Source organism: Gopherus flavomarginatus, chromosome 11 (assembly GCF_025201925.1).
Source record: "Gopherus flavomarginatus isolate rGopFla2 chromosome 11, rGopFla2.mat.asm, whole genome shotgun sequence".
NCBI classification, from domain to species: domain Eukaryota; kingdom Metazoa; phylum Chordata; order Testudines; family Testudinidae; genus Gopherus; species Gopherus flavomarginatus.
In genome coordinates this window covers 33,234,692-33,257,888 of record NC_066627.1, presented here as the reverse complement: position 1 = coordinate 33,257,888, position 23,197 = coordinate 33,234,692, and the positions used below count along the sequence as shown (strand labels likewise).

General features: G+C 45.7%; 2 protein-coding genes across 3 annotated transcripts in view; both read right to left on the bottom strand.

Annotated features, from left to right (window-relative positions):
* The window catches only part of LOC127030984 (adenosine deaminase-like), an 89,142-nt gene that overhangs the window by 39,601 nt on the left and 26,344 nt on the right, over window positions 1–23,197 (bottom strand). The gene's annotated exons all lie outside the window — the stretch shown is intronic.
* Window positions 1–23,197, bottom strand: part of LOC127030714 (adenosine deaminase-like) — an 88,982-nt gene that overhangs the window by 40,582 nt on the left and 25,203 nt on the right. The window contains exons 6-12 of one of the 2 annotated variants that reach the window (XM_050917439.1): window positions 22,454–22,569; window positions 20,223–20,344; window positions 16,021–16,092; window positions 15,539–15,640; window positions 13,721–13,788; window positions 13,067–13,196; window positions 11,419–11,546 (exon numbers count right to left, since the gene is read on the bottom strand). In XM_050917439.1, the coding sequence (XP_050773396.1) occupies window positions 11,442–11,546; window positions 13,067–13,196; window positions 13,721–13,788; window positions 15,539–15,640; window positions 16,021–16,092; window positions 20,223–20,344; window positions 22,454–22,569 (715 nt within the window). In that variant the 3' untranslated portion in view covers window positions 11,419–11,441. Of the gene's footprint in view, window positions 1–8,245; window positions 11,547–13,066; window positions 13,197–13,720; window positions 13,789–15,538; window positions 15,641–16,020; window positions 16,093–20,222; window positions 20,345–22,453; window positions 22,570–23,197 lie in introns of those variants that run through there. The other variant, XM_050917438.1, reaches the window with a different exon arrangement.

Sequence of the window (23,197 nt, the reverse complement as noted above, 5' to 3'; positions counted from 1 at the left end):
GCCGCCTTCGGCACGCATGTCATAGGTTGCCTACCCCTGCTCTAGACTCTTCAGGCCAGATTTTTAAAGATATTTAGGCACTTAAAATAAGCACCCAGAAGGACTTGGAATCAATGGGAGTTAGGCATCTAGGCAATTGTGAAAATCCCAATGGGTGTCTATCTACATCTTTAGGTACCTAATTATCTTTAAAGATCTGGAACTTCATAACAACACTAACCCTTAAAGTCACATTAAAATCAGACTCTGCATTTCCCTTCAAAATGAATCCTCCAGTCTCAGCTGTTTTCTTATTCCTAACCCTCCCCTCTTCCCTTGCCCATACTGTACTGGCAACATCATATATTATAGCTCAGATATCCCTTCTTCCTATCTTTTCTCCTAACTCTGGGCGGGGATAATTTTTCCCCAAACCCTCTCCCTGCAGTCACCAGGAAGCTCAGCACCTGGTCAGGAACATGGCAGCCTCCCTTTGTCACCAGATCACTCTGTTTTTTATGGTGAGGCTTTGAAAGGTGCTCTTAGCAACTATGAGTTTTGTGTGGCTCCCCTTCTCAGAAAGCTGGCCAGCAGCCCCCAGGTGAGGATTTCCCCTTTTGGGCACTACACATCCTGCTTTGGGCTCCTGATCCTGTTTGTGATGCCAATTAAAAAAAGTACTAAAACTGCTAACGGGAGAACTGCCCATAGCTGAGCACTCAAGTACATTATGAGGCAAGGGAGAGGCAGAATTAGATGTGAGACTGAATGGAGCCACTTAGAGGGCAGGACACAGTTTCTCTTTGTCCGTATTGGGACTCCATTTAAGCTGGCATTGAAGAAATACCAAGGAATTATTTTCTGATTCTGCTTTATTAATTTAAGAAGCCAAACACACAGATACTGTCCTGTCCGCACATATGACAGGTAAGTACACACAGGTTCTCAAACCTTTTTCCTTTCTTTCTCTTTATTAACCTTTCACAGGCCTCTAATCCTTAACCACGTGTTACATTTTTTAGACACTATAGGCACAGAAACGTTGCTTGGGCGTGAGTGAGTTACAGGAAAGAGTTCCACTTCTTACTATCTTTCTTTACATGTCAAATTTTAAATGAATATAACAGATTTGTAGATTTTAGCACTGGTGAAATGTGCTGGATTGAAAGCCCTGGATACTGAAATCATCTAACTGCACGCCAGACATAGCATAGCAGTAGTACTGAGAGCTTCCTCACAATGAACAGTAAACCCACAGCATGTGTTAGCTCTAACACATTTAAATCCTTCAGTGCAAACATCTGCTCCAGCTGGAAGGTTTAATTTCCATCTTGAGGAGACAGATTCACAGTGACTCTGCAAGAGCTAATGTGCTAAATACAGCAGCACAGCTGAGGCTGCGCAAGCCAGTTGGAGAGGCTAGCTTTCCTGAGTAAGGTTTTGGAAGGGATCATAGTCAGAGTTGATAGCCCATCCTGCCTCGGCTACACTTCTATTTTTAGTGCACAAGCTTGATCGGAGCTGGCACAAGTACGTCTCCCTGAGCTGGAAATTACATCTTCCAGCTCCAGGATAGACTCATTCTCAACTTGGTCTCATGGCCCTTTCAGTCCTGGGCTTCTCTGTTGAGAGAGTGCCCACAAAAGGGCCCACTGTTTTTTTGCACTCTCACCAGTCTCTTGTGCTCATCTATCATCTATGTCATCAAGTTTTTCCAGCTCTGAAAATCCAACATCCAGCCACTGAGCCATCCCCAGCACTTCCTAAAACAACATTATTGTTCAGAATCACATCAGCAGCTGAAACATTTCAGTTTTATAAATTTTTCCCCTGAGGCTGTTGGGGCTGAGCCATCTGGCTAAAACAGGATGAAGGAGTATTTAACCTTTATCCTCCATTTCTTCTACTTCATCTCTCTACCCAGCCTCCCCACCAACCATCACCTTAGCCTTCTCAGGTCACATAATAATGATTTTGATTTCTCTGTGGGCCTAACTCTCAGGTGTATTCAGGGCAGGACCCAAAGAGAAAGGAAAAGTTGACTTTTATGCACTCTTGGTAGCTCTGCAATTCTTTGTTCAGTTCCTAGAGTCACTTACAGCAGCCTTAGAGCTCTCCTAACTTACGCTATAGCCCCAAGCAACTCTTCTAGCACCAGGAAACAGGCAGGGCAGAGAGACTCTCCTGCCACTCCTTTTCACTGTCCACTCCCCTTCTCAGCTGGCCAGGACTGCCGAGTTTAAGGCCTTTTGTCAGTGGAGCAGCACAAAGGGGCTGTATCATACTAAAGAAATAGGCCTTGCATTTCCACAGCCTGAGAAAGTCACTGCTGTGGGCCCTTGGAATGAGCTTGGCAGAACTAACCCCAGCCTTTGACTACATAGGAGGGGCTCCATTTACTTCAGTGTGGAATTTGGCCCTCAGTGGCTCCTTCAGAGCAGTTCTGCCCATTGTGGCAATAGACCCTGCTTTGTTTATTACAAATAAGGCTGTTGCAGTTAACTCATGTGGTTAACTCAAAAAACTTAATTGCAATTGTGGTGGGGCAGTGCCCCACTCCCTGAGAAAAAGGCTGGAACAGGTCTTTTGAAGCTGCGCAGGCCGGCAGCCAATCAATAGAGGCCTATTAGGAGCCAATCAGGGCAGGGCAGAGGCAGACAATCAGGGCCAGGTTAGGCCCTATATAAAGGCTGTCTAGGAGGAAGAGAGGCAGTCTGTCCCTGACTACTAAAGGGAAGAGGACTGGCTCCTGGGCTGAAAGGTAGTACCTTGGACAGAGTAGTGCTGGGGACCTCCAGCCAAGGAAAACTCTAGGCTGCAGGCCTTGCTACAGAGGATTGAATGGGTGTACAGGGCTGAAGGGTAAGCAGTCCAGGGACAAGTCTGAGAAGGAGAGCAGGGAGGCAGCTGCTAGAGGGTCCCTGGGTTGGGATCCAGAGTAGGGGGTGGGCTTGGGTTCCCCACCCCATTCCCCTTGTACTACATCTGGCTGAACATGAACCACCAAAAAAGAAAATCAACCTTCTGCTGGTGGCATCTGACTCAGATGATGAAAGTGAACATGCATTGGTCTGCATTGCTCTCGATTTGTTATCGAGCAGAACCCATCATCAGCATGGATGCACGTCCTCTGGAGTGGTGGTTGAAACATTAAGGGACATATGAATCTTTAGTGGATCTGGCATGTAAATATCTTGCAACACCAGCTACAACAGTGCCATGTGAATGCCTCTTCTCACTTTCAGGTGACATAGTAAAGAAGAAGCAGGCAGCATTATCTCCTGCAAATGTAAACAAACTTGGTTGTCTGAGTGACTGGCTGAATAAGAAGTAGCCTGAGTAGACTTGTAGGCTCTAAAGTTTTACAATTTTTTTTTAATGAAGGTTTTTTGGTACATAATTCTACATTTGTAAGTTCAACTTTCATGATAGAGATTGCACTACTGTGCTTGGATTAGGTGAATTGAAAAATACAATTTCGTTTGTTTATCATTTTTACAGGATATTTAAATGGTATTCTATTGTTTGTGCAATTAATCCCAATTTTTTAAATTCCTTGACAGCCCTACTGTATACACTAAAAAAGGGAACATTCCATCAACTCTGCTGCCAACTGAGAGCGCCAAACCAGAACAAGGAATTTTCCCTGTAAATGCCTCTGCTGTGACCATTCTGTTCCGATATCTGGAGGAAGCTCATCAGTAAGTGGTACATCCACAGAACTCTTCTCCTATCTAGAACAGCTAAGAACACCACTGCACTGGTGGTAGTCACATGACCCACTCTCAAAGTCCCTCAGTAACAATTTTCCTCTATAGGAAATTTAAAATATTCAGCCTTTACTGGATAAGGTACTTTTTTTAAACTCTGTACATTTAGACTCTCTATTTCCTGTTCCTATATATTAGAGATTTCAGTGCTTCACTTACTTCACCTTCCTTCTGTAACCAGCTTAGCACAGAGGTGAATGGATATTTAGCACTGCCTACACAGACACCTGGAGTCATGGGGATCAGCTAGGGAGGGGTGACAGCAGTTCCTGCTGCATTAATTGAAAACTATTAACCTGAGTGGCTGCTTTCTGGGAATCAGAAAAGGACCAATGTTCACAGGTGCATGGACAAACTCATCTTCAGGCTCAGCAGAACCACACATGAGCACCATTTGAGGTCATAGGGTTTTAAGATACTGTTAAGAGGGCAGAAACAGCTTTGTGGCTTTTATTTATTTTATTCTGGTATGTTTTGACAGTTGACAAAATTCAGACTAATCTCTTCCAGCTTCCATCTGGCTCTGAGATAGTTCTTCCTGAAAAAGTTTCACAGGCTCTCACTCTGGAGACATTTTTCATGATAAAAATAATTGTTTGATAAAGTATAAGCTTGTTGTAATAAAGAACACACAACTCTCAGATAAAGTTGAGTGGGTTTTTTGTGTGCACACAATGGTCTCTTTTCTTCCCCACTTCTATCCCCTAAAATGTGGAATCAACAAACTCATCACACTAGATCACAGGGGTCTGTTTTGGGACTGGCTCTGTTCAATATCTTCATCAACTACTTAGATGTTGGCATAGAAAGTACACTTATTAAATTTGCAGACAATACCAAACTGGGAGGGATTGCAACTGCTTTGGAGGATAGGGTCAAAATGATCTGGAGAAATGGTCTGAGGTAAACTGGATGAAGTTCAATAAAGACAAATGCAAAGTGCTCCACTTAGGAAGGAACTCATACAGAATGGGAAGAGACTGTCTAGGAAGGAGTATGGCAGAAAGAGATCTAGGGGTCATAGTGGACCACAAGCTAAATATGAGTCAACAGTGTGATACTGTTGCAAAAAAAGCAAATGTGATTCTGGGATGCACTAACAGGTGTGTTGTAAACAAGACACGAGAAATCATTCTTCCGCTCTACTCTGCGCTGGTTAGGCCTCAACTGGAGTATTGTGTCCAGTTCTGGGCACCGCATTTCAAGAAAGATGTGGAGAAATTGGAGAGGGTCCAGAGAAGAGCAACAAGAATGATTAAAGGTCTTGAGAACATGACCTATGACAGAACGCTGAAAGAATTGGGTTTATTTAGTTTGGAAAAGAGAAGACTGAGAGGGGACATGATAGCAGTTTTCAGGTATCTAAAAGGGTGTCGTCAGGAGGAGGGAGAAAACTTGTTCACCTTAGCCTCTAATGATAGAACAAGAAGCAATGGGTTTAAACTGCAGCAAGGGAGATTTAGGTTGGACATTAGGAAAAAGTTCCTAACTGTCAGGGTAGTTAAACACTGGAATAAATTGCCTAGGGAGGTTGTGGAATCTCCATCTCTGGAGATATTTAAGAGTAGGTTAGATAAATGTCTATCAGGAATGACCTAGACAGTATTTGGTCCTGCCACGAGGGCAGGGGACTGGACTCGATGACCTCTCGAGGTCCCTTCCAGTCCTAGAGTCTATGAATCTATGTGGGGAACACAGAGCCAGGAGCTATTTCAAATGACATCAGTGCTGTCCAGTTTCATATGCTCCCAAGTGCTAGAGCAACTTCCAGATGAGAGTGGTCTGGAGATAGCAGGCAGGGCAGGTGCCAGACACCAGCTGGTTACATGTTGTCTCTGCTGCCCACCCATTGGCACTTTACATGCTCCCGCTCTCACTGTCCTCCCTGCTTTGCCCCTTCACAACACTCGTCAGCCCCATTGCTCTTGCCTATCTCTCCCCCCCCCCCCCCCCCCCCGCACCCTGGCAGGGCACATCCCGCTCCCAGTGCTGTGCAGAGAACCAGCACCTAGTCAGAGTGCTCAGCTTATCAACCTGGCCAGCAGGCTCCTTCCTTCCCCCGCTGCCTCTGGTTTGGCTGGTGCCCTGGGAAAGCCCGACTCTCTGGCACGGCCTTGCCTGTGCCAAAGCCTCACACAGCGCGGTCACAGGGAAGCCACTCAGTTAAGCTCTGGATTGGCAGGGGGGAAGCGATTTCCAGCCTGTTGATGCCCCAAACCTGCAGGCTCCACAGCAGCCCCTGGGGCAGGGGCTTAGCATCCTCCTCCTCTCCCTGCATCCTAACCCCAGGGAGCCTGGGGCTGCCCCATCCCTAGGCACCCTCCCCTGCTGAATCACCTCTCTGGCCGGGTTTGCTGAACCCCCTGCAGTCAGGTTTCTTGGGCCCCAATACACAATGCATCCTGAGGACTTAACTCCTTCCTGCTCCTGCTGTAGCCAGTGGACAAGAGGCAGGTGAGTTATGTCAGTGGCCAGCAGCAGCCTGGAGGTGTTAGCTGCTTTTCAACACTGTGCAGGCAGGAAGGGACAAGCTGATTCCAGCCACAGGGAACCGGAGATGGAGTAGGGGAGAGATGAGTTCTGCAAAGACACAGGCCAGGTCATCTCTTCCACTGCCCCTCCTTCCCTGAGGCTGGAAGCAGCTCCCATCCCTTCCCTCCCACACAGTGCTGAAAGACTGGTACTGGCCACATTCTGGTGTGAACCCTGTCAGAAACTGGGGTGGGGGGAAATGTGATCCTTCCTCCCCATACGTGTTGCCTTGGGAAGACACAGCGCTAGGTTCCAGGAGAGGCTGGTCCATCTAGAGGTCCAGCCACGCATGGATGGCAGAGAGCACCTGGCAGGGAGGGTTGGCTCAGTCAATCACCCGGTCACCCTCTTCCCCTGCAGTTTGAGAGAGGTGTACGGGAGAGTATGTGTGTGTGTGTGTCACCTCTCCCCATGTGTGTGCGCATGCAGGGGGAAGGAGTGTATGTATCATCTCTCCCCATGTGAACTAGGGATGTAAAAGGTTAACCAGTTCGCAATAGTCTTACTAGTTAACCCACCTTAACTGTTAACCCTGCACCGGCCCCAGCAGGCCTATGCAGGAGGCAGAAGCAGCCCTAGCCCCAGCCGGAGGGGCCCAGACGTTCCAGCAGGATTGGCCCCCGTCCCACCAGCGGGGTCGGCCCCAGTCACTTAATCGGTTAATGCTTTAAATGTCATATTTTTAAATCATTTAAAAGGTTAACTTTTAAAATGGTATTTATATCCCTAGTGTGAACCCTAAAGCCTTACAGATAAGAAGATAAAGAATCCAACTAAGCTGTATTTCTTTTTAATGGGGGCTCAGTCAACTTGATGTTAATCTGAACATTTGTACTACACAGTTCTGACTGATTGCCGTTGAACTCGCTTGAGTGCGAGCAATTTTACCAGGTGTCCCACATTCAGCATAGGGAAGTATGCTAGCCACCCTACAAGTCAGCTGCCATCACAATTGTGCTGAAAGAACAAACACATCATATTGTTCAGTAACATCCTGGCTTTCAGAGATGCTGGGCCCACAGAGCTCCCACTGACTTCAGTGGGAAGTGCAAGTGAAACTCTGATCACAGACACATAGTGGTGGAAGACCCTTGCAAAAGCAGGTCTCCAAAAGTGAGCTGACACGAGGATCTAACTGGCCACAGAGGGAACAGTTCCAAGTTCAGCTTTGCCTCACAGCTCTGATTAATTCTTCACAGCCCAGAAGGAAAAAAACACCAAACAAAACATTTTTTTTTCGACTACATGCTAGAAAAATCACAGCCCAGTGGCCAGTAATAACACTGTCACTTCTGGCAGTGAGGTGTCTCTTTCTTTGAGCACAATGGGGGAAATGATGTGTGAAATTGCAGCAGCTCATATCGACAGCACTGAGGAAGTTGTGAGCCTGCAATGTCTGAACAAGAGACACGTTTGCACTTCAAACAGGAGTCTCCTCCCACATCAGTGTAACTCCACTGACTTAGAGGAAGTTACTCCTGATTTGTACCATTATGAGAAAAGAAAAAAAAAAAAGGTCAGGCCCAAAAGTTACTGAATGACATCTGCCATGTCTACACCCAGGGCCTGATTCTGATCCAAGATGCACCCATTCTATAATGGTGTAACTCCTGTGATTTCAGTGACATTATTCCCAATTTACACTTCTGCTAAGTGGGAAAATGGGTTCATCCTGACCTCTGCTTCCATCCCACCCCCTCGAATTCTGGGACTCCCTTCAAGCAACTTGAGCCCATCTTGTGGCACTCAGGATAACTGCATAGATTCCATCACTGTTTGCGTTTGCCTGCAGATGCCCTAGGTATATGGAGGTAAGAGGAAATTTTAAAAAAGTTACCCATGGAACTACAGTAAGGAAGAATTCATAACATTTTACTTTTTTGTAGGTCCTGTCAAAACAGCAGCTAGTGATGGTGGTCAGTAGGTAGATGTTTTATCTTTAATATTTTGGTGACATGCTATTTTATATATAAATGTAATCACAGAGCCCATTATCCCCCAGGTTCTAACAATGTGGGTCACATTTGGCTAGAACTATGGTGCAGAATTTGACAGTTTTCTTTTAGCTCTTTAAGCAGAAATTAGAAATAAAATTATTTTTTAAATATAAAATTATTTTATTAAACCAGAACAACATTTCACTTAGCCTCTCCAGAATGCAAACAGCTGTTTCTCACAAGCTATTTCTGAAGAGAGATTTCCAAACAAAAAAAGATTGTGGATGACAAACGTTAGAATCATTCTTAACACTGACAAACTTATCATTGACTTTAAAAAAATAATTCATTTATATATTTGTGTATATACGCACAATGTATTTAAGAGAAGAGCATTTTGTATTCATTTATAAAAATCATTATAGCAGCCCATCACTGGCTTGCTGATGTCTGAAATCAGAGCAGTAAATCTCAGCCATCTTCCAACGTCTAGGAGAATGGTGAACGTAGCCCTTTATCAGAGGCAACTTTTTGGTGCTGGTAGCTTTGAGTCCAGTTTTTGCAGCCACTTGTGATACTGGGGTTCTCCCCACTCTCTGCCCCCCCACCAGTTTCCTCAGCCCTATTTACAGATTCTTCAGAGGTAAAAGTATCTGAAACCTACATGCAACCAAACATGCAATCATTTCTTTACATAAAAAGGAGAATAGTGTCATAATGCACCAAAATGGCATTGGAATTATATTAATATTTTCTTTGTAAATTCTCAAACATACTGAAGACAGGACTTCCAGCAAGAATTCTGCTAAGTACCTTCTGAAACACGTGTGGCATCTGGGCCATTTAACTACATATTGGACAGTAGCTCATTAGTTTATTCACTTAGTTCTACTAATAGTGCCTGAAAGTTACCTTATGTCAGAAAGAGGGCTGAAAAAATGAACATAGAAGTTAACCACATTTTTAAGAATCTTAAAAAAAATAGAATAGAATAGAATAGAATAGAGTAAGAACAAAATTCAGCTGCTGGGAGTCTGACTCATATGCGAAGTGCAGAATGCTGGAGTGGAGAATCGGAGAGGAGAATTTTGTCCTGAAATTGTAAACATGTGCACTAACTTTATATGTACATGAAGAAAACCTCTGGAGGTCTCTGGACTCCCCAAACATTCCCTCTGGTGTTCTGAAGCCAAACTATATGCTCTCATCTGCAGTGACATTTTGGAGATTTAAGGTCCTGCGACACAGCTATTTTTTTTTAATAAATAAAAAAAAGTACAAAATAAGTGCTAAATTAAAAAAAAAAGTTACTGTATTTCTGCAACCAAAAAGCCTACGTGCAACCACTGCTGCATTTTCCATCTTGTTCTTAGTCCCCATTTACAATCAAAATAAACCTTGTGTACATACCGTTATGGCCAAACTGTGTATTAACACTGTCTTTTCTATCCATACAAACAAGAATAAACCGTGACTAAACTATTTATTTAGGAATCTACCAGCATCAGAAGAGGGTTCTCTCGCATGCTTATAACATGCACACTACAACTGGGTGAATAATGGATTTTTCGGTTCACTGGCCATTCTGAGACAATTAAAAAAAATTAATTTTGGGTTGAGTTGAAAACAAGTATTTAAAAAAAAATGGTGACTCAAAAAGTTGAAAAGTCAAGCTGAAGCAAAAGGTTTCATTCCAACATGACATTTTTCAATTTGGGGCATTTGTCAAAAGCAAAGAAGAAATCATGAAATGCCGGGTGCGAGTTGTGGGGGGAGGATGACCACCGTACTTCTAACCTTCAGCCCAGTAGTGGGAGACCTGACCTCAGTTCCCCCTCTGTCAGATGTGGAAAAGGGATTTGAATTAGTCTCCCTGAGCAGCAGCAAAGTGCCCTACCCATCAGGATATAGAGTCATTCTAATGACTATGAACTGCCACTTTGAATGACAATGAAGAGTCACTGGGCTAGGAATAAAGTGAAAATAGCCTGGTGGTTAGGGCACTCACCTAGCATGTGGGAGACCCAAGTTGAAGTCCCAGCTCTAATGACTATTTAATTATTTACATACAGTAGAACAGCTTTCACAGGGGAGAGGGAGAAAGCCCCACACCAGAATATCCCATAGCCCAATGGGTAGGGTGGTCTCCTTCATTGTGTGAGACCCATGTTCAATTCTTTCTTCTTCGTAAGGTAGAAGAGTAGGTCTGTCAGGGTCAGATCTGAAAAAACCTGACCCTCGGGGCTGGGCATGCTGACAAATTGCAATACCTCGGCGCAGCAAGGTGGGGGCAGCTGGCAAGGGACACGCAGGCATCACATGGGCAGGAGGTGGCCAGAGGAGGAGTCAGGAGCGACTAACTCCTACCAGGCCGAGCCCTAAGGACAAGGTGGTGGCGGTGATGATGCAGATTGGGATTGGTTCAGGAGGTTCGTTCTGAAAAAGACTTGACACTCTCAGGTCAGCTGTGCTCAGCTTGGGTTCTGGTCCAGTTAGGTCTTTTCAGTAGGTTGAGCAGCCCTTTCCGGGACAGTACCCTAACCAATGGGCTAAAGGCTGTAAAAGGGAGGTCCTCCCTGGCCTCTGCACACTAGACAAATGGCCAAATTTGAAACATTTTGAGTTAGGTCACTGGCATGTTTCAGTTTGCACTCAGCAAATGCAAGGCAAATTCGTGAATGGCTCTGGGGTGACTAAAGCTGTATTTTACCCAGTTCGACGCACACAAACAAGGTGGGAGGAAAAACCTGTCTTCTACCATGGTTTGACCACAGCTGCTGCTCAACATGATTACGTTTGTAGTGCAGAGAGGGACTAAGGTAGATCAGCAATGGAACTAGAGCACCAAAAAGTTGCATAAGAATGTTGCTACCACCACAAAGAAAGAGGGCCTTATTTTGCTCTCATTTACACCAGGATGTAAAACCAGCATAAGCCACAATGGAATTATGCCAGAAAATGCCACCTGTACATTTGTGTATCAGAAATATAGGAAATCAGATATGTATTTAGTACGTGGATGCTGTAGGTAGGTATATATGGTGGGAACCATGGAAATACTGATTCATAGTATATGCCTCGGACTGTAAAGGTCAGCATAATAATACCAGTATTATGCGCTGGTGTCATGGCATCTTCTCCCCCTATGCTCCCACTAAAATAAAGAGGAGTTGAGCACGCATGGGGAGAGGTGAATGCACCTTGCCGGCTGGTAGAAGCAGGATTAGGATGGGTTGTTCGGGACCATCCCGTAGGCTTCATACAGTTTACTGAGAAGCTCCTTCTTTTCTTTCTCAGGCAGGAAGCTGGACTGAGCTGCATTGATGTTCTGGGAGGAAAAGAAAAAAAAAAGACTGATCTAGCTGGGTAATACCCACATGTGTGAGTGTGGGGTTGTGCATGCACACATCTTTGTGCATCAGTGAGTGTGAGCTAGTGAGTGAGTTGGTGTAAGTCAAATGAGCGCTTTTGTTAGCACTGCTACTCTTGAGCTCTTTTCAGCAGCCTCAGTTTTCAAAGGAACCGGTTCCTACCTAGTGTTTGGAAGGGGCTTAAAAAAATGCAAGAGATAAACAATGTATCATAAATTCCTTTATCGGGTTCCAGGATGTGCAGTTCAGGGGCCTGATCCAAAGCCTATTAAAGCCAAGGGAAAGACTCTCATTGACGTCAATGAGCTTTGGATCAGGCCCTGACTGATATGCTGCTGTTGTAACAAAGTTCACTACTGGCTTCCCTTAACAATTTACAGAAATGTCTCTCTCCCTAATTTATAAGCTTCTTTTCATTAAACAGAAAGGAACGGCTCGTCTTCTGCAGAGCCTGCAGCAAAACTGCCCATGGATTTAACGGTATAAAGATCAGAGCTTTCTACAGCTGGAAGGAAGAACTAAAGCATAAATCTACTCTCCAAGAAGACAGACTCTTGCTCCTTAAATGAGGCCCCTGATACAGGCCCAGTGCTTTCTCCTGCAAAGCTGCATTCTGCAAATTCAGCTCCAACATACACAAACGAAATCAGCTGGTTTCCAAGATATGCTAGGATGCATGAATGTCTGGACACTACACATCTCCTTTCAACCCCGTTCACCTCTAACAGGGAAACAGAAAGCATCAGAGGTTACCCACAAACAACTGAAACTCTACCAGACTATTTTTCTGTCCCTTTATCTTAGGTACAAGGGCAGATGAAAAACAGAATTATTAGATTTTCAGGACACTGTACATGCCAATCTGCATGCAAAAATGACAGACACCACGTGGACTCTATAAATAATGGCAACAGCAAATGGCCACTTTGTGACCAAATGCTTTGCTGCATAGCAGTCACATTGGCCTAACGGCACGCTCCCACTGAACACATAATTGTACACATTTTTGCATATGTGATCATAGTCAAATACACAGGGAAGGGCAGCGAGTGACCTGCCACTGACATCCCCACATTCTGTTGCTCAATTCCAGTCTGAGGAGCTATTCAGTGAACAATTTTTGTCTAGCCCCATGCAGTAAGCTAGAGTCAAGTGTGCTGCATCTCTGCAGATCATTCTGATCTAAACATCCACAGAACTTGTACTCGGTTTTCTGCATTCATTCCAGATGGCCATTTGTATGCCTCATGATGACTCAGTGCCTGCACCCCTTCACCCACACCAGCTGAAGCAGACTCAAAAAACTATCTTCACACTGCTGTGGTGCCCCACATAATTCAGCTTTTTCTGCCCCCAGTTTTAACGCCACTGAACTCTCTTCCAGTTTTATGTTTAAAAATGAGATTTATCTCAGAAACGATGGATCACATTAGGCTCCAGCACGCGGCTTTGCACAGAACATCCCACGACAACTTACCACTCTCTTGAACTCCTCTTCAGTGAAGTCCAGGGACTGCTTAGCTATTCTGTAATCAGTCTCAATTGAAGAATTAAAAATGAGTGGGTCATCAGTGTTCAGGGAGTAATTGGCTTTATCTTTCCTAAACCTGGGAAAACAGAATTTAAAGTGGGATAAATATTAGAGTTCACATAGTTTGTGTTTTTCCAAGTGTAAAATACACTAAAAACCCCAAAGTTTTCACCCAATTTGGCTACTTTGTATCCAGCTAGATAGATAAATTCCTATCAAAGCTGTAGTTTGCATTCCAAAACTTCACGTCGCTGTTCACCACCCTACTTTTTAAATGCAACAACAAACCATTTGTTGGACAGATGTTCAAAGTGTCTGGCCCCACTACCTGCTCCAGAGCCCACAGCAATGCACTGCAATCCGGGGCTTAGCCTCCTGTCTGCTCAGAGAAGGAGCCTGATGCAGGCAGAAAGCTCTCTTGAAGGATAAAAATCTATCAGCCTATTTGTTACAGCTCCTCTGAACTGGTCCCGGGCCTTAGCTGATGCACAATACTCTGACAAATGGTTAGAACTTGCTTCTCATATGAAGTAATAAAGCAGCTTTACATAAGTAAAGTCTGAGTTAGTTACTTGAAAATAATATATTTAAACATCTTACTGAATTAGTGGGTGTTTCCTAAAGTCTGGATCACATGCTCCGGTGAGGATACTGGACCGAGGACAGGTCTACATGCGTATGGGAGGAGGGGGAAAAAAAAAAAAAAAAAAAAAGGCAGACTCAGTCTCTTCCATAACACTGCTGCAAACAAATTTGGAAGCTGTCCAGGCAGGGACTGCCCTGAAAAGCACCGTGCAGATTTACAGCTCTGGGAAAACAATAACTATCATTAAATCCCAGCCTCTGCAACGAACATTTACCCCCATGTCTGCTGGATATAAACATTTTTAAGCACTTTTATTTTCCGGCTATGCGTTTCTGCCCGTGCACAGAACCCCTTGTCACTCCCATCCCACTTCTTCCTCCCAGCCCACCCCAGCCATTCTGGTAGAACAGCCCCCATCGGAGGGAGCAGTGACCTATGACTTTGCTATGTATAAAGGAAAGGCTGGCTAGGAATGTGACCACAGCCATCTGCTCAGGATGGCTTTACAGTAGAACCTCGGAGTTCCAGACACCTCCGGAATGGAGGTTATCCAACTCTGAAATATTCATAACTCTGAACAAGACCTTAGGGACTTCAATCACTGGGGAGTTGGGGCTGAAGCTTGGGGGTGGGCAGGGAGGGGAAAGGGTCAGGGCTTCTGACGCTTGGTAGCACCAGGACTTAAGATCTGGGGAAAGCGCTGGGGCTCAGGGTTTCAGTTCCCTGGCTCTGCTCTCGGTTTCTGCCTCGGAGGGGGTGCCTGGGCTCAGGACTTCAGCCCTGCAGCTCTGTTCCCAGCTTTTATCCTGCAGGGAGTTCTGGGGCTCCCCACGGCTTCATTCCCCGTTTCAGCAGGGCAGAAGGCACCAGGGCTCTAGCTGCGGGGGGAGTGCTGGGGCTGAAGCCTGGAAAGGAGCCAGGGGCTGAAGCCCTGAGCCCCAGTGCTCCAGAGGGTCAGAAGCCTTGATACTCACCCCCTGCCTGGAGCCCTGACCCCCACCCCTCACCCTGCGACTGCAGACCTAACCACCTGTCCCCAAGCTGGAGCCTCGAGTCCCAGGGCTAAAGCCCTGGGTGCGTAAAGTATTTGCTTTTTGTGCGTGCATGTCTCTGCTGCTACCTGATTACTTCCTGTTCCAGAGGGTGTCTGGTTGACCAGTGAGCCCATAACTCTGGTGTTTGTATCTTTGAGGATCTACTATACTGGTTAGTATATACTAAAGGCTCAGGCCGGGTTTTGTTCTTTTGCACATCTGAGGAAGACATGCTGCCAAAGCTGGGACCTTTTAGAAGCACCAGGTTCTTCAAGATCTAACCTGCCACCACTCTCCCCACTGTGACTCCTGTGAGCCTAACACCATGGCCACTCACCCTCTGCCTGGGAAGGGGTAAAGGCATCTCTCTACTCAGAGAGCCAGTGCTGCTCCAAGCATCAGCTGAAGATGGACTAGATAATACAAGCTCCCCTTCCCCCAGGCTGAGCATGACGTGACCTCTGGCACTCAGCACAGAGAGCGATCCCAACTTGTATGCCCTTGGTGACATCACATTTCTGCTCAACAGCCCAGTTAGCCAAATGCTAGACCCTTGTATGTCTGGTTTCTACCAAGAGCCTCAAAATGTGGTGTGGCGGGCAGATTTCACTCTACATGCTGTCAGCACTTGGACTCCAGGAGGCAGCAATTTCACCCCTACATTAAAGGCATTTATGTCCATGCTCATTATCCAAAGTGCTGACTTGTCATGCAACCCAAACGAGGGCTGATCTCTCACTGTCAGTCAGAACAAGGTGACGGTTACACAACTGCCACCCCTGCAGAATTAGTCATTACCTCAAAATGCATCTTCTTACTCAACAGCTCCCTATAAAGGGCTGGGTCTTCCAGGACATGGTAGCCGTGGCCGATCCGTTCTGTCTTCAGGACATTGATTGCCTGTAGAGAACAGAAAACATGTAAAGTCTCTCTTAGCTCTGTGCAAGGGTTTGGCTCCTGCTCCCCAGATGATCAGGCAGGCTCACAGGAGCTCGTGAGCCCTCCAAACCCCATACCAAGACTCCAATCCACTCCTGCACGCATGACATGGGGGCCCAGCTCCTAGGAGAGCCTGCTCCTTCTGAGCACTATACAAGGCTCGATCTCTGGCTCCCTCTTTGCATGATACACAGATTCTGCTCCCTTAGAGCAATGGGGGGATTTGGCTCTCAGGGGCTACTGAGTGCTGGGCCAGGATTTGGCCCTTGCTACCTTTGTTCCCTGAGTATTTTGCAGCTCTGCTGTAACTTATTCCACGGCCCTGCCCTGGGGTTTCTTACCTCCTTGATGACAGACGGTGGCCCAGCCTCCCCAGCATGGACAGTGCGATGAATGCCACATCTTTCAGCTTCCTGGAAAAACCCACATGAAGCAAAGAGTGAAAATGCTGTGGAGGGTTTGGGGCGGCACAGAGACAAGGGCAGCAGGGAGAGATGAGAACAAATTATCAGGACAGCAGCCCCACCACCAACTACTCTCTGCCTTCAAGACAGAGCGAATGCTTTCAACTGACCATTAGGCTGAGAGCTCTAGAGCAGCCAACTGCTCCAATCCCAGGAGTAACGACTGTGGAGCAACACAATCAAAACAAGAAGAAAATAATTACCAATCTCAGACAGTGTAGGAGCTGGGTAGGTGAGTGTCTGGGAAGCCCAGCTAGGACTAGGCAATGAAAGCAGTCACCAGCTGGCAGTTATTCATAGCCCACATGCAGCGAGTTTGGTGAGTCTCAGTCCAGTCCCTGGTGTCCACATCACACAAACACCCCCACAACTACAATACAACTGTCATTCTTGCTGGCAGTCTCAGCAGACAGGCTAAGGACTAACTGAGCCATTGAGACCAACCTGTCCTCTCCTCCCCTTGAGGCATGCTGGCTGAGGTGATGTGGTAGGGGGGAAGTTCCCACTGCTGTCGCCTGAGCAGTATCTATTCTAGAGAGGAGGGCCTGTTGTCTCAGAGGCTCTCAGCATGGCACTTTTCATCAGTGACTAAACAGGATTCCACAGATCTGAGAAATCCCAAAGGCCAAAGTCCTGAGCATGGGAATGGACACTGAGCTGATATTATAGGGATCTTACCAGAGGCAGCACAAATGTACACACACACCCTTCAGGAAGTTGCTGTTTTGTATTACTGAATTTTTCATGTGCTTTGTGAATTTTCCACTTGGTTTGCAGCCACTGCATATCCAGGCTCCGCTCTGAACTACTGGGTAAGACACGGCTCTGCTTGGTATGTTAATAAGAAAAGCCTCGTTGTGTCTATCTGAAATTAAATCGAGACTCCCTATGTCTGCAGTGATTGCTTTGTTTTAGCACACCCTTGTCATATGTCCTGCACAGAACAGGGACTCAGACGGTTACCCAGAAGGCTGACCATTCAGTCAGGACTACGCTTACCCTCCCGTCCCTTCACACTGACCTTTCAATCGTGTCAGAAACTGTTAATTTGGGGAGTTCCGAGGATGAACAGATTAATTCAACCCCCACGATATCTATGGAATGACTCCAGCGAGCTTTGGATTGGGCTCTGAACTATCAGAGTGCAATGCTCCTCCTACTGATCCCTATGTTTGATTGAGTAAGAGTCAATGAGAGTTTTGCTATTGACTTCAATGAAGCATGACAGGGCCTTCAGGTTAGGGCTCTGAGCAATGTGTTTCAGAGAACCCAGAGTCAGCAATTTCAGACAAAGATTCCGTGGTCAGGCAAAACTCCCGCTGAAGTCTGTGAAAAAGCTTTGACTGTGTCAGGACTGTAGGAGGTGGTTCTGAAGCCAGAGGTCTTAAAGATAAACAAAGTTTTGTTTTAAACACTATTTTGTTTCCAATGTGTGTTAAATGCACAGGCCAGCTCTCGGGGCAATGGCGCCCAGTGCGAGTCTCCTTGCCTGTCCAATTCCCATCATTTTGCCAGCTCACTTTACTAAAGTCACGCACATGAAGCAAATTAAGAGCCAATGTGTCTGCTCGCTTTTATTGTTCATTTATGTATCCCTCTCTGGTGCACTATGCAGATTAGAAAACTGATTTCTGTGGGCATGGGGGTGTGTGCTGGGGAGGAGGGAAGCCAGGAATATCTCCCCCAACTCCACTCTCAGGGATCACAGGTGCGACTGGAGCTCGGGCAGACATACAGAGCTACATTTAAATCTAGCTAGCTCAGGCTCCAGAGCAGTGAAGCTGCAGCAGCGCACGCTACAGTGTGGGGTAGCTGCCCAAGAATGACACAGGGTTACAGGCAGGTCTCTACAGTCCACATCGAAGCATGTGCTCTCACACCTTCACGCTTCACGATCTGAGATAGCTGGATTAAAGCTTAGCTCAAGTATGTCTACATGAGCTGCAATCACACAGCCCCCGATTGCTGTAAAGACATCCCTTCCAAACAGCCTCCTCTGGCTCTAAATAACCCAGAACTTCTCAACCAAGGAGACGAGCGGCTCTAGACATTTCGCCACCCCAAGCACGGCATCATGCTGCGGGGGGCACTCTGCCGCTCGCCGGTCCCGCGGCTCCGGTGGACCTCCCACAGGCGTGCCTGCGGAGGGTCTGCTGGTCCCGCGACTTCAGTGGAGCCGCAGGACCAGCGGACCCTCTGCAGGCATGCCGCCGAAGGCAGCCAGCCGGCCGCCCTCCCGGCAACTGGCAGAGCACCCCCCGCAGCATGCCGCCCCAAGCATGCGCTTGGCGTGCTGGGGCCTGAGCCGCCCCTGCAAGGAGATTGTCCATTCCTCTCTGCATGCTTCTTTGGTTTATAGCATCACTTGCTTACAACATTAGCACCAGCTAATTATCTAAAGTCACAGCTTCAAAATCTTTACATGGCTTCCCCCGACAACCTACAGCAGGCAATTCACAAACAGAACTCTCCCTGCTATCCCCAATTGTAGTGACACTCTCTGACTCCTGCCAGCCAGAGTTTAAATGGTAACACTGAAAATTGGCAACACCAGTCCAAGGGCAGACATCTGATCCCTTCACCATAAGTCTCTCATTTCATAAGTCATATTACCCATACTACTGTTGGTGTGTGAAGCTCCAGAGTGACGGCAATTTAGAAAGGGAGCATTCTACTTTCATGCTGGCTGAGAAAGCCTGACAAATTGGAACTTTTGTTCCTTTCATGTTTCCTTGAGTCTGAATGAGACAAGAACAATTCAAATCCTTCAGGTTGAAATTTGGACTTTGAGACCCCAAGCATAGCAAGCTAGATATTAACTGATAAACGTATTTTCCATCCTGTTTTATCAACCTTTAAACTGCCCGGACATAACGTGATAAGCACCTAATTGATTCATCTTGTATAATGCAAGTATAACAGTTGCACGAGATGAAGGTACAGCTGCTTGATTAGTGCTCATGACAAGGAACTTCAGCACGTTAGAAAGGATAAGAAACTGCTACATAAGTAATATGTTATTGATAAGTGGTTAATTGAAAGATGATAGCAAGTGAGAAACTGCATGGATTTAAAAAATAGCATTCGGCATTTAAGCAAGGAGACACTGATTGTGAAAGTACAGGAGTTCAAGGCCCTACAAAACAAAGTACATTTCTTCCACCCTCTTCTCCTCGCCCTCAAGTTTTTGCTTTCACATTAGGACATTCGTATTGATTCCCATGACAACCACAGATGGCAGTCAGACTGTTAAGTACAACAGTATACCCCTGAGATATCCATGATTCTACCTGAACCAATCACTTGACACCCAGCACTATTTTTAAATTCAGTGTCCTCTCAGACTGTGTTCCTGAGAACCCTCAGATCCCAATGACCTATGCAAACCATGTAACTTCTTAAATACAATCACCACTAGAGTGCTAAAATCCTTATATACAGATGGGAGATATTTGCATTGGGCTTCCTTTTTAAGCCACAGTAAAGTAACATGATCTAGTTAAAAAGAATACATTTCAGGAAAGAAGTCTCGTCCAATACCATCATCTTAGATTATTATAATGGGAAAAATACCTTTGAACATACATTTACACAGTTTCTCTGATTGATTTCGTTTTTGCATTTTACTCAGCTGGAGACAGTGAAAAGGGACTAGCCAGCTTAATTTTTGGTATTGAGTTATGATCATGCAAAGCAGCGTAAGCAGGCAGCCCAATGTAGAATCACTGGAGCACCCAGGCGGATCTGAAAGCAGGATTATTTTACCATCCATTTCACTCTGTGGTTCTGTGCACTAGCTCAGTGCTGCAGAACCAAGGTTGTGAACACAGCTGGGACACGATAAAAACATCTCTTTATACTTAAATTATGTATACGCTCTATTAGTAATTTAAACACCAAATTAAAAGTAGTATTTCTGCTATGCCAATAAAACACTTCTATACATTTTAAGACATGTATAAGTCCTACGGGCCATTTTGGATCTGAACTACTTGCCAGATCCCCTTTGTACTGTGCTCTGTCTGCATGAACTAGAAAGAATTTGAGGCAAGATTTTTCGAAAAGCTCAATGAACAAACCTCATAAGCCTTCCTATGCTCTGGGAAGGTCTCGGACACCAACTCATCCCCAGCCAGGTCTATAGCTACCACCGTATTGTTCTGGTATTTCTTACACAGCTCCACCACCTCCAATGACCAGCCTAGAAAGAAGAGCAGCTGGATTCAAGAAAAACATTCCACAAGGGTCACCCCTGAGCTCTTGTCCAAACAGATGTGATTGTTCACATGAATACAAAATTAAGTGTATTTGCTTTCTGGGATTTTTCCCTGAGTTTGAAGACCTATAAAAGCAACAAAACCCTAGAGCCAGATTTACAGACCAGAGTCAGATAGGAATAGACCCACTAACAAGTGAGCTCACTGCCTGTAATGTTGGTAGGTGTGACAGGTTTTAGCCCTGGTTATTAGGCCTGCCTAGGTGGAGCCCTTCATTATCATTACAGCCCTTGACAAGAGCAAAGCTCCATGAGTCATCCCCAGTAGATTGTATTGCACTCTTACTTTGCACTTTAGAACGTATGTGCCTGACTACATGGTATGGGAAGAACTCCCAGCTGCAAGCCCCTGCTTTCTCATTATCACGGTATTCACAGAATGTGTCATTTGGCAGGGCAATGCTTTGTACAGAGCTGAAAGCAGAAGGGGCTTTTCTAGTAACAGGAATCAAGAGAGGGCCATGGCTGGGCTCTGGGGAGGGCAGAGCTGGGCTCTGAGGAGGGAGGGGTTGTAGGTATCTGGAACTCTCGGCTGGGCTCTGGTGACGGGGGAAGAGGGTAGAGAAATGGGAACTGGGTGTCACAGAGGTTTCTTTAACTCTATATTCCTGGGGGAATTTTTGTGTTTGTCTGTATTGTTACAGACATACTTGCTGACAGGTATTTTCAAATAAATTACCAAAATAATTGAAACTGGTGTGATTATGCAGTGTTATTTTGACAAATAAAATTTGCAGAATTTTAAAATATCGCATGCAGAATTTTTATTTTTTTAGTGCAGAATGCCCCCAGGAGGATAAAAGCAGATAGGCGACTAGTGGGATTTTCAAAAATGTTTAGGTACCTTTCAAAATCTCACTAGGCTCCTGGCTGCATTTTCAGGCACCTACATGTTTTTTAAGTTTTTTGGCATTTAATAAATATGGCTTAGTGTAATTGACCTGTTTTTTGGACCTGATCCTGCAGAAAGCATTAAGAAACAGTGGATTATTTAGTTAGCCCTCATCATAACCAGACAATGGAAGTGAGGTCATTTTATAAGTGTTCTCCTTGGCCATGGAATGTTTCCAACTTGGGCATCTACTCTGCATCTTTACCGGAAGCACTGGGAGGTACCTTTGTTACTGCTTTTAACCGCTGATCATTTTTGTTCTACACTGTGCTTTGGGATGCTGGGAACAGCAATATAGGATACACATTTCCAACTCCGCCTCCCAAAGGAGTCTAGAAATTTGTTTCATTCTCAACGTAGGAGCTCAAGTTTCCCCATCTTTCTCATGGAAGGGGATAATACTGAACGAGGTTCCAGTATGGACTGAAGCAGTGTATTTCAAGGGTTTGGTTTGTTTAATACCAGAATTAGAAGAAGGCATATTATACGTGGTATTTCAACATATAACTAATAGTCTCTTCACAAGCACTTAATCCCAGGTATAACAAACAATCCCTTAACCAGGCCACATCTCCTCTAACCCCAGCTGGAGCTGGAGTTGTCCTGCGTCACTCTACCCAGCTCTTGGTTTTTATTTTAAAGCTATCTGCAGGAAACGGAAATGAATGACACCCACTCCACTTAACCTCTGTTTTGCATCTCTAAGAGATGCTGCTATCCATCTGATATGCCAGAGCACGTACACTACCCCATAAAGTGGCTTAGACAAACCTGAGCATAACACTAAGCTGGTTAGAAATTGCTTTTTGCAGAAATAGAAAAAACGGAGGTAGCAACCTTCGATCTTGAGACTGGGGAGATGTCAGATTTACCCGCTCCCCGGAGATAAAAGAGCTGGAAATCACTGTGTGGATATGAAGAGTGGCTTCTCCTCCCTCAGTCTCTCTCTTCCACCAGCACTTACATGAGAAATAGCCATCACCTTCCCATGGCACTGAGACAGAATTCAACCCAGAACTGAGCAACTGATGCTTCCCTAATATTTCCCCAAAGGATCTCAATTCAAGGCATTCCACACACATCTCAAAGGGTCAGGAAAGGAGGGAGTGGAGCAGAGCAGCAGGTGAACTGTAATACATTACTTGGCATATGGCGCATGCAGCATAGAATAGACCTGGCTTTGATGTTGAAATCCCTTTCTCCATCCTGTAATCCCTGATTAACGAGGTGAACCACTTCATCCGGAGTGAGGTCGCCCCTGCAGGAAGAAAACTTTGAAGTTAGCTAGCAAGCTCGTGAGGTTCGGCATCCCAGAGGAAGAGAAACTGCTTCCCGAATGGTAACATCACTGAGGGTACGTCTACACTATGGGATTATTCTGATTTTACATAAACCGGTTTTGTAAGACAAACTGTATTATAAAGTCAAGTGCACGCGGCCACACTAAGCACATTAATTCGGCGGTGTGTGTCCATGGTCTGAGGCTAGCGTCGATTTCTGGAGCGTTGCACTGTGGGTAGCTATTCCGTAGCTATCCCATAGTTCCCGCAGTCTCCTCCACCCCTTGGAATTCTGAGTTGAGATCCCAGTGCCTGATGGGGCAAAAATCATTGTCGCGGGTAGTTCTGGGTAAATGTTGTCACTCATTCCTTCCTCCGGGAAAGCAACGGCAGACAATCATTTCGAGCCCTTTTTCCCTGGATTGCCCTGGCAGACGCCATAGCATGGCAACCATGGAGCCTGTTTTGCCTTTTGTCACTGTCACCGTATTTGTACTGGATGCTGCTGACAGAGGCGGTACTGCAGCGCTACACAGCAGCATTAATTTGCCTTTGCATGATAGCAGAGATGGTTATCAGTCGTTCTGTACCGTCTGCCGTGCCATT